The following is a 12,168-nucleotide window of genomic DNA, read 5'->3' as shown; positions in this document are numbered from 1 at the left end:
CCTCACTGTAGTGTTTATTGCATTTCTCTAATAATTAGTGATGCTGAGCATCTTTTCACGTACCTCTTGACCATCTGTATGTCTTCTATGGAGAAATGTCTATTTAGGTTTTCCACCCATTTTTTGATTGGGTTGTTTACTGTTTTGATATTGAGCTGCATGAGTTGCTTGTATATTTCGGAGGTTAATCCTTTGTCAGTTGCTTCATTTGCAAACATTTTCTCCCATTCTCATGTTGTCTTTTTCACTTGTTTATGGCTTCTTTTCCTGTGCAAAACTTTTAACTTTAGTTCCTATTTGTTTATTTTTGTTTATATTTTCATTACTCTAGGAGGTGGGTCAAAAGAGATATTGCTGTGATTTATATCAGAGTGGTTTTCCTCTAAGACTTTTATAGTGTCTGGTCTTACATTTAGGTCTTTAATCCATTTTGAGTTTATTTTTGTGTATAGTGTCAGAGAGTGTTCTAATTTCATTCTTTTAGTTGTAGGTGTACAGTTTTCCAAGCAGCACTTATTGAAGAGACTGTCTTTTCTCCATTGTATACTCTTGCCTCCTTTGTCATGGATTAGGTGACCATAGGTGGCGTGGGTTTATCTCTGGGCTTTCTACCCTATACCATTGATCTATATTTCTGTTTTTGTGCCAGTACCATACTGTCTTGATTACTGTAGCTTTGTAGTATAGTTTGAAGCCAGGGAGCATGATTTCTCCAGCTCTGTCTTTCTTACTCAAGAGAGCTTTGGCTAAGGACTTCTCTGGTGGTCCAGTGGTAAAGAATCCACCTTCCAATGCAGGGGATGTGGGTTTGATCCCTGGTTAGGGAACTGGGATCCCACATGCAGCAAGGCAACTAAGCCCCATGCCACAAACTACAGAGCTCATGTGCTCTGGAGCCTGCATGCCACAACTACAGAGCCCACGTGCCCTGGAGCCCAAGTGCCTCAATGAGAGAGAGAGAGAAAAAAAAAACAAGATTGCTTTGGCTATTCATGGCCTTTTGTGTTTCCATACAAATCAATTGTAAAAATTTTTGTTCTAATTCTGTGAAAAATGCCATTGGTAATTTGATAGGGATTGCATTGAACCTACAGATTGCTTTGGGTAGTATAATCATTTTCATAATACTGATTCTTCCAATCCAAGAGCATGGTATATCTCTCCATCTGTTTGTGTCATCTTTGATTTCTTTCATCAGTGTTTTACTGTTTTCTGAGTACAGATCTTTTGCCTCCTTAGGTAGGTTTATTCCTAGGTATTTTATTCTTTTTGTTGCAACTGTAAAAGGGATTGTTGTCTTAATTTCTCTTTCTGATCTTTTGTTGTTAGTGTATGAATTCAAGAGATTTCTGTGTATTAACTTTATATCCTACAACTTTACCAAATTCATTGATTAGGTCTAGGTAGTTTTCTGATAGCATCTTCAGGATTTTCTATGTATCATGTCATTTGCAAACAGTGACAGTTTTACTTATTCTTTTCAAATTTGTGTTCCTATTATTTCTTTTACTTCTCTGATTGCCGTGGCTAAGACTTCCAATACTATGTGGAATAACACTGGTGAGAGTGGACATACTTGTCTTGTTCCTGACCTCAGAGGAAACGCTTTCAGTTTTTCACCATTGAGCTTGATGTCTGCTGTGGGTTTGTCATATATGGCCTTTATTATGTTGAGGTAGGTTCCCTCTCTGCTCACTTTCTAGAGTTTTAATCATAAATGGGTGTTGCATTGTGTCAAAATCTTTTTCTGCAATCTACTGAGATCATATGATTTTTATTCTTTGTTAATATGGTGTATCACATTTATTGATTTGTGTATACTGAAGAATCCTTGCATCCCTGGGGGAAATCCCACTTGATCATGGGGTATAATACTTTAAAAGTGGATTGGATTCTGTTTGCTAGTATTTTGTTCGGGATTTCTGCATCTGTGTTCATCAGTGATATTGGCCTTTAATTTCCTTTTCATGTGATATCTTTGTCTGGTTTTGGTATCAGGGTGATGGTGGCCTTGTAGAATGAGTTTGGGAGTGTTTCTCCCTGTGCAATTTTTTGGAAGAGTTTGAGAAGGACAAGTGTTAGCTTCCTCTAAATGTTTGATAGAATTCACCTGTGAAGCCATCTGGTCCTGGACTTTTGTTTGTTGGAAGATTTTAATTACAGTTTCAATTTCATTACTTGAGACTCTTCTGTTTATATTTTCTATTTCTTCCTGGTTCAGTCTTGGAAGCTCATACCTTGCTAAAAATTTGTCCATTTCTTCCAGGTTGTCCATTTTATTGGCATACAGTTGCTTGTAGTAGTCACTTATGATCCTTTGTACATCTGCAGTGTCACTTGTAATTTCTCCTTTTTCATTTCTAATTTTATTAATTTGAATCTTCTCCCCTTCTTTCTTGATGAATCTGGCTAAATAAAGGTTTATCAATTCTGTTTATCTTCTCAAAGAACCAACTTCTGGTTTTATTGCTCTTTGCTACTGTTTTCTTCATTTCTATGTCATTTACTTCTGCTCTTATCCTTCTTTCCTTCTTCTTTCCTTTCTTTCCTTCTTTCTTTCGGCTGGGCAGGCTCTTCATTGCAGTGTGTGTGCTTAGTTGCGGTATGTGGGATCTTAGTTCCCCAACCAGGGACTGAACCTGGGCCCCCCACATTGGGAGCACGGAGTCTTAAGCACTGGACGACCGGCAAGTCCCATCTGCTCTGATCTTTATGATTTCTTTCCGTCTATGAACTTTGGGGTTTTTTGGTTCTTCTTTCTCTAGTTGCTTTAGGTGGAAGTTTAGATGGTTTATTTGAGATTTTTCTTGTTTCTTGAGGTGAGATTGAATTGCTATAAACTTCCCTCTTAGAATTGCTTTTGCTACATCCCATAGGTTTTGGGTTGTCATGTTTTTGTTGTCATTTGTTTCTATGTATTTTTTGATTTCCTCTTTGATTTCTTCAGTGGTCTCTTGGCTATTTAGTGGCATATTGTTTAGCCTCCATGTGTTTGTGTTTGTGTTTGTGTTTTGTACAGTTTTTTTTTTCCTATAATTGATTTCTAATCTCAGCGTTGTGGTTGGAAAAGATGCCTGATATGATTTCAATTCTCTTAAATTTACTGAGGCTTGATATGTGACCCAAGATGTGACCTATCCTGGAGAATATTCGTGTGCACTTGAGAAGACGGTGTAATCTGCTGTTTTCGGATGGAATGTCCTATAAATATCAATTAAATCTATCTGGTCTATTGTGTCATTTAAAGCTTGTGTTTCTTTCTTTATTTTCTGTCTGGATGATCTGTCCATTGGGGTAGGTGGATATTAAAGTCCCCCACTATTTCTGTGTTACTGTCAATTTCCCCTTTTAAGGCTGTTAGCATTTGCCTTATGTACTGAGGTGCATCTATGTTGGGTGCATAAATATTTATAATTGTTATATTCTCTTCTTGGACTGATCCCTTGATCATTATGTAGTGACCTTGCTTGTCTCTTGTAACAGTCTTTAGACTTTTTAAAATCTGATATGAGTATTGCTACTCCAGCTTTCTTTTGATTTCCATTTGCATGGAATATCTTTTTCCATCCCCTCACTTTCAGTCTGTATGTGTCCCCAGGTCTGAAGTGGGCCTCTTGTAGACAGCATATATATGGGTCTTGTTTTTTATCCATTCAGCCAGACTGTGTCTTTTCGTTGGAGCACTTAATCCATTTTCATTCAAATTAATTATCAAAATGTATGTTCCTATTACCATTTTCTTAATTGTTTTGGGTTTATGTGGGTCTTCTTCTCTTGTGTTTCCCACTTAGGAAACTTCCTTTAGCATTTGTTGTAAAGCTGGTTTGGTGGTGAATTCTCTTAGCTTTTGCTTGTCTGTAAAGCTTTTGATTTCCCCATCAAATCTGAATGAGATCCTTGCTGGGTAGAGTAATCCTGGTTGTAGGTTTTTCCCTTTCATCACTTTAAATGTCTTGCAACTCCCTTCTGCCCTGCAGAGTTTCTGATGAAAAATCAGCTGATAACCTTATGGGGATTCCCTTGTACACTGTTTGTTGCTTTTCCCCTGTTGCTTTTAATATTTTTTCTTTGAATTTAGTTTTTGTTAGGTTGATTAATACGTGTCTTGATGTGCTTCTCCTGAGGTTTATCCTGTATGGGACTCTCCATGCTTCCTGGACTTAGATGGCTATTTCCTTTCCCATTTTAGGGTTTTCCGCTATAATCTCTTCAAATATTTTCTCAGACCCTTTCTCTTTCTGTTCGTCTTCTGGGACCCTATAATGTGCATGCTGGTGCATTTAATGTTGTCCCAGAGTCTCTGAGGCTGTCCTCATTTCTTTTCATTCATTCTTATTCTACTCCTCAGCAGTTATTTCCACCATTCTATTTTCCAACTCAGTTATTCGTTCTTCTGCTTAAGTTATTCTGCTACTGATTCCTTCTAGTGTATTTTTCATTTCAGTTATCAGGTTGTTCATCACTGTTTGTCCTTTAGTTCTTCGAGGTCCTTGTTAAACATTTCTTGTATTTTCTCGATCTGTGCCTCCATTCTATTTCCTAGATTTTGGATCATGTTTACTATCATTACTCTGAATTCTTTTTCAGATAGGTTGCCTATTTCCTCTTCATTTATTTGCTCTTGTAGGTTTTTACCTTGCTTCTTTGTACCATATTTTTTTGATGGATGGGGCTGTGTTCCTCTCTTGCTGGTTGTTTGGCTTGAGGTGTCTAGCATTGGAGTTTGCAGGCAGTTGGGTGGAGCTGGGTTTTGGTGCTGATATGAGGACCTCTGGGAGAGCTCACACCAATTAATATTCGCTGTGGTCTGAGGTTCTCTGTTAGTCCAGTGGTTTGGACTCGGCACTTCCACCACAGCAGCTCAGGCCCAACCCCCAGCCTGGGAACCAAGACCCTGCAAGCTGCATGACGTGGCAAAAAAAAAAAAAAAAAAAAGCCAACAAACAAAAAGGAGCAGAAAAAGAACAAAGAGTAAAAAATAAAATTAGAAAAAATAAAAATGAAACAGCAAGAACAAAACAAAGCAGAACCACAACAGCTAAAAAAAAAAAGGGCCAGTAAAGGCCTTGGTGGGCGTGGGCAGATCAGGCCCAGTTCCCGCATGGCTGTAAGATAGCCTAAGAGACTCTTAACACAGTGTGATGTGTGCTATGATAGGGAAAGCTTAGAATACCGTAGTGGCATACAGAAAAGAACTCTGAATAGGAATAGTTTCACAGAAAAAAAGAGATCTGAAAGAAGAGTAATGGTCCATCTAGAGAAGAAGAAAGGATAGTGTTCCCGGCAAATAGTGATAAGATGGCAGAAACAAGAAAGATCATGGAGAATATACTGAACGATTTCATTGTGTTAAACCACAGAGCTGAAAAGCAGTAAGGATGCTGTGGACAGAGAGAAATAGATGGACTAATGTTATTTATGACACAGAACTCACAGGATTCGGTAATCAGATGAGATGTGAGAAAGGTTTCTGGCTTGGATAACTGCATGCCATTCACTGAAGAGGTACACATTAAAAGAAGTAGGCTGGGGAAGGAGGTGAAGATGATAATTTAACCTTCGGACAGTTGAATTTGAGATGCATGTGGCACATTCAAGTGAAGTCAGTGACATTTACAGACATCAGAAGAGAAATTTATATAGCATGGAAGGAAAGTAGGTTATAAAAGTAAGTAAAGCATAATCCAAGAGAAATTTAATTTGATAGGAGTCTATATATACTTTCCTTTTCAATAACAGATTTTACATATGAAGTTTAAATTTTCATTTAAGGCAATAAAAATATTGGTACTCAAGGGCTTCCCTGGTGGCGCAGTGGTTAAGAATCTGCCTGCCAATGCAGGGGACGTGGGTTCGTGCCTGGGTCCAGGAAGATCCCACATGCACGGAGTGGCTGGGCCCATGAGCCATGGCCGCTGGGCCTGCGCGTCTGGAGCCTGTGCTCCGCAACGGGAGAGGCCACAACAGTGAGACGCCCGCGTACCGCAAAAAAAAAAAAAAAAAAAAAAAAAAAAAGAAATATTGGTACTCTACACAGACATAAAATAAAACTGGCTGATTTTACCTTTGAAAGGCTGTAGCATAAATATGTATGTACAAATGATAAACATAAAAAAAAAGTCTTAGCTATGTCAGGATAACAGATTATCAGGTTATCATAAGCAGCAATTATATCAAACTTGGCATGTTATAAAATTGTTTTTACTATTACATCAAATTACATAATATTAAAGTTTAAATGCTTACTGGTAACTGTGAATCACTTATACCTGTATTTCCCATATTAAGAATAGGAGATATAGGCTGGATAGTTTGCCAAGTCTCTATGAGAACTTTTATTTTAGGATTTTCATTTCAATGGCCTAAAGAAAATTCATATAAGAGTATTTTGAATTATTTACATGACCAACTTATAATCTAGTAGTACTATAGAATGGGCATCCATACTTATGTTTAATAATTATATTATTTCCAATAGAAGATTAGTAACTGCTGTTAGCCAATAAAAAGGAACAAACATAAATAATAAAACAGAGCAAAGTAAAGTTTAAGTGGCAACACGGTCATGTCATATAAAGGCTGTGGTAGTGAAAGTAAAAGGAAGTAATTGGGAGAATCGAGTAATCACAACCTATGTCAAAGCGACTGGAACCATAGTCAAGGTTGGGAAGAATAATTTAGTTGCAGCAAAATACCACATGAACTCAATACTATTCTTATAATTATGTTGGTCTTGAAGTACAGTAAGTGAATTGTACCTAGTTTTATGTTTGTACATAAAATACATTTAGTAATATGTATCAATACTAAAGACAGTAAGTTAACATTACAAATCTGTAAATATGTTCCTTTTTTCAAATTTAGGTTTGAAAATCTGACCCACGATGAGCCCTCAACTATGTATGTATGTATTATGTGCACCCAATTCCTCAATGAATTTTTCCTGCAATAAGCTCTTAGCATGGGAAATACTTCTTATATAGCATGGAAGGAAAGTAGGTTATAAAAGTAAGTAAAGCATAATCCAATTTTTGTTTTAAAAAACTGATGTATAGGGCTTCCCTGGTGGTGCAGTGGTTGAGAGTCCGCCTGCCAATGCAGGGGACACGGGTTCGTGCCCCGGTCTGGGAGGATCCCACATGCCATGGAGCGGCTAGGCCCGTGAGCCATGGCCGCTGAGTCTGCGCGTCCAGAGCCTGTGCTCCGCAACGGGAGAGGCCACAGCAGTGAGAGGCCCGCGTACCACAAAAAAACAAACAAACAAAAAACCTGATGTATATATACCAAATGTTAATTGTAGTTATCCTAGATGACAGAATTATGGGTGATTTAATTTGTTTAATTTATGCCAATTTTTCTGTATTTCCCACAAGAAATATAATTTTTTAATTAAAAAAAGGTTGCTTTTAAAAAATAAGTTGGCCGTAGCTCTGATATAAAATTCCATCATATCTCCAGCACAGTACCTATAATATGTGGTTGCATTTATTTGTCTGCTGTTTCAGTTACTAGAATGTAGGGTTATGTCTTGCTCACATCCTCACTGCCAGTGCCAAGCACGGTGCTTGACATACACTGAATGCTCAATTAGTTGCTCCATTAATAGTAGTCAATAATTACTGAAGGGATACTATGCATCAAGTATTATCCTAGTTGTTTTACATACATTACGTAATTGAAAACTTGCTACAACTTTTATCTCCATTATACAGATAAGAGAACAGATGTTTAGAGGTTATGGAATTAAGCCTACAAGGGCCTTGATGGGATTCAAACAATCTATCTTTCCCTAGAACTGAGATGTTAACAGTATAAATTTGAGAAATTTAACAGAATACCTGAATCCAAATTTGCAGGAGTTGTGGATCGGCTTGTTTCTGAGCAGTGTCTGAAACAGTTAGTGAAAAATCCCTGAATGTGTGTAGAAAGCAGATTTCTCCATGATTCATTTGTATCTTGGATTAAAATGTCATGGATCAAGTATGGAAGCACAGTCTGACAAAAGTCAGTTTTCACCTAGAATATACAAATACATCCAGTCAATAGTTTTCAGTAAAAATATTTTACTTAAAATTTTCATTCCCTGTTACTGACATATTAACCTTTTTAAAGAAATGACACATGAATCTGTCATGAACCCTATGTACTACTAAAAAACATACAAAAAACATGTGTACTAGGTAGTGTTAAAAAAAAACAAACTAACCTAGAATATCTAAATCAAACCTATACATTACAGTGCAATTGTTCATTTTCTGTCTAGGCCACTTGCATATAATAAAATAGGACACTGCTGACAAATGAAATTATGATGTCACTACTGTAAAAAAATTTCACAGCTGAAAAGTGTTACTAATAACAAGCAGTTTTCTAATTTGATAAAAGGGAAAATGGGGATAAAAATTTAAGAGAAAAGCTGAAAATTTGATTTTTGAACATTTTCTACATTCAGTGAAGAGCTACAACAGACATGTTAAAATGTTTACTTTTAAATAAACCCCAATTTCTGGGCATAAAATTAGCGTACTTATTTGTGGTATACTCCAAACTATAGAAAACTATTTTAATGTATGTGGTACATTAAAACAGTACTCAACTTTATTTTTGCCAAGACATCATCTTCATGTATTCATCATATACCACACACATGAAACAGATTATTGATTACCAATTGTACACTTTTTCCCTTTCAAACTAAAGACAAATCAAAAAGCCAGTTTTGGGGCTTCCCTGGGGGTGCAGTGGTTGAGAGTCTGCCTGCCGATGCAGGGGACACGGGTTCGTGCCCCAGTCCGGGAAGATCCCGCATGCCACGGAGCAGCTAGGCCCGTGAGCCATGGCTGCTGAGCCTGCACGTCCGGAACCTGTGCTCCGCATCAGGAGAGGCCACGACAGTGAGAGGCCCACATACCGCAAAAAAAAAAAAAAAAAAAAAAAAGCCAGTTTTGGAAATACAGACGTAACTAAGAATTGGGGTGTGTGTATATGTGTGGTGTGTGTGTGTGTGTGTGTGTGCATATGAATGTATATTTGGAACATTTTATCTTCTGGCCCAAAGTCAGAATGTTATAAAAATCTTAGGGGCTTCCCTGGTGGCGCAGTGGTTAAGAGTCCGCCTGCCAATGCAGGGGACACGGGTTTGAGCCCTGGTCCGGGAGGATCCCACAGGCCACGGAGCAACTAAGCCTGTGTGCCACAACTATGGAGCCTTCGCTCTGCAGTCCATGAGCCACAACTGCTGAGCCTGTGTGCCGCAGCTGCTGAAGCCCACATGCCTGGAACCCATGCTCCGCAAAGGGAGAGGCCACAACAATGAGAAGCCCGTGCACCGCGACCAACAGTGGCCCCCGCTTGCCACAGCTGGAGAGGGCCCGTGAGCAGCAATGAAGACCCAATGCAGCCAAAAATTTAAAAAATAAATAAATAAATTTATTTTTAAAAAAAGTGTTTAAAAAATCTTAGGTTTATTCATTAATGAGAAATGAGTTGTGTGTGTATCCAGGGTATCACTCTTTTTTTTTCAGAAGATGTATTTATTATATCAAACACATGTTAGGGTGCTTAACTCTATGCCAGTATGCCAGACAGAGGCAGGATCAGCATGCAGTGCAGAAGGTTTACTAGGGAGTGCTCTTGGAATCAATGTCTGTAGAAGGAAGGGAAGGAAGCAGGACTGGAGTGAGGGAAATGTTGGGGTGTGGTGTGGCAGCAACAAAGGCCTCTACCAACCCTGTGGGGAGCTCAGAAGCTGAGGCAGACTTCAGAGCCATCTTCAGTTGTGGTAATGGTACAGAGCTTTTATACTCTAAGGTCAACCAGTCATATGATTTGGGGTGAAGCAACTCTCTATTATCAAGGCAATTCTGAAGGGTGTTCTCAGCTAGTAGCACCTGCAGCAGCTGAGGGAATAAGTCCTCTGAACTTCTACGAACGCAGTGTAGTACTGCAGAGTGTGATGATTTATTCACTGTTAACATTTTTTCTGTAGAAACAAAGACTGCTTTACAAACTGCTTTCAATAGGGTACTTTACCAAAATATTCACTTCTTTATCAGTTATTTTTAATTGGTAGATGTTTAACTAGTCAGATATTTTGTTTTCATATTTCTGTTGAATCATGCTTGAGAGTATTATAAATTAGGTTAGCTTTTAAAGTCTTAGAGCATCATCACATTGTGCTGTTTTAGATGATACATTTGATAAAAGCGTATAAACTTTTTGTTTAACCTTGGCAGGTACCATTACTCTCTAATGAAATGAATGGTAGTGTACCCCCCAAAATAAAAAAGCAATGCTAACTGCAACCACACCTCTTCTCTCACTCAAGAAAGCATGTCACAGAATTCATGCAGAAACCGCTTTTGACAAAATGCAACACCCATTTAGGATGAACACTCTCCAGAGGGAGAGGGAACCTACCTCAACATAATAAAGGGCATATATGACAAACCCACAGCAAACATCTTTCTCAATGGTGAAAAACTGAAAGCATTTCCTTTAAGATCAGGAACAAGACAAGGATGTCCACTCTCACCACTCTTATTCAACACAGTACTGGAAGTTCTAGCCACGGCAATCAGAGAGGAAAAAGAAATAAAAGGAATCCAAATTGGAAAAGAAAAAGTAAAACTGTCACTGTTTGCAGATGACATGATACTACTATACATAGAAAACCTTAAAGATGCTATCAGAAAACTACTAGAGCTAATCAATGAATTTGTTAAAGTTGCAGGATACAAAATTAATACACAGAAATCTCTTGCATTCCTATACACTAACAACGAAAGATCAGAAAGAAAAATCAAGGAAACGATCCCATTTACCATCACATCAAAAAGAACAAAACAACTAGGAATAAACCTACCTAAGGAGGCAAAAGACCTGTACTCAGAAAACTGTAAGACACTGATGAAAGAAATCAAAGATGGGCTTCCCTGGTGGCGCAGTGGTTGGGAGTCCGCCTGCCGATGCAGGGGACACGGGTTCGTGCCCCGGTCCCGGAGGATCCCACATGCCGCGGAGCGGCTGGGCCCGCGAGCCATGGCCGCGGAGCCTGTGTGTCCGGAGCCTGTGCTCCGCAACGGGAGAGGCCACAGCAGTGAGAGGCCCGCGTACAGCAAAAAAAAAAAAAAAAAAAAAAAAAAAAAAAGAAATCAAAGATGACACAAACGGTTGGAGAGATATACCATGCTCTTGGATTGGAAGAATCAATATTGTCAAAATGACTATACTACCAAAAGCAATCTACAGATTCAGTGAAATCCCTATCAAATTACCAACGGCATTTTTCACAGAATTAGAACAAAGAATTTTACGATTTGTATGGAAACACAAAAGACTACAAATAGCCAAAGCAATCTTGAGAATGAAAAACAGAGCTGGAGAAATCAGGCTCCCTGACTTCAGATGAAACTACAAAGCTACAGTAATCAAAATCGCATGGTACTGGCACAAAAACAGGAATACAGATCACTGGAACAGGATAGAAAGTCCAGAGATAAACCCACACACCTATGGTCACCTAATCTATGACAAGGGAGGCAAGAGTATACAAATGGAGAAGACAGTCTCTTCAATAAGTGGTGCTGGGAAAACTGGACAGCTACATGGAAAAGAATGAAATTAAAACACTCTCTAACACCATACACAAAAATAAATGCAAAATGGATTAAAGACCTAAATGTTAAGGCCAGATACTATAAAACTCTTAGAGGAAAACACAGGTAGAACACTCTCTGACATAAATCACAGCAAGATCTTTTTTGATCCACCTCCTAGAGCAATGAAAATAAAAACAAAAATAAACAAATGGGACCTAATTAAACTTTTAGCTTTTGCACAGCAAAGGAAACCATAAACAAATGAAAAGACAACCCACAGAATGGGAGAAAATACTTGCAAATGAAGCAACAGACAAGGGATTATGCTCCAAAATATACAAATAGGCCATACAGCTCAATATCAAAAAAACAAACAACTCAATCAAAATAATGAGCAAAATATCAAAATAGACATTTCTCCAAAGAAGACATACAGATGGCCAAAAAGCATATGAAAAGATGCTGAACATCACTAATTATTAGAGAAATGCAAATTAAAACTACAGTGAGGTATCACCTCAGCCAGTCAGAATGGCCATCATCAAAAAATGTACAAACAATAAGTGTT

The 12,168-nt window shown here is 38.2% G+C and overlaps 1 protein-coding gene across 2 annotated transcripts in view; it reads right to left on the bottom strand.

The window, feature by feature from the left end:
* The window catches only part of ATM (ATM serine/threonine kinase), a 143,200-nt gene that overhangs the window by 49,766 nt on the left and 81,266 nt on the right, over nucleotides 1-12,168 (bottom strand). For both annotated transcript variants that reach the window (XM_060105402.1, XM_060105401.1), the window contains exon 38: nucleotides 7,839-8,016. In XM_060105402.1, coding sequence (XP_059961385.1) covers nucleotides 7,839-8,016 — 178 coding nt within the window. The remainder of the gene's footprint in view (nucleotides 1-7,838; nucleotides 8,017-12,168) is intronic.

Source organism: Mesoplodon densirostris, chromosome 7, assembly GCF_025265405.1.
Source record: "Mesoplodon densirostris isolate mMesDen1 chromosome 7, mMesDen1 primary haplotype, whole genome shotgun sequence".
Lineage (NCBI taxonomy): Eukaryota > Metazoa > Chordata > Mammalia > Artiodactyla > Ziphiidae > Mesoplodon > Mesoplodon densirostris.
The sequence above is the reverse complement of the archived record's forward strand: the minus strand, read 5'-3'. Positions and strand labels throughout refer to the sequence as shown.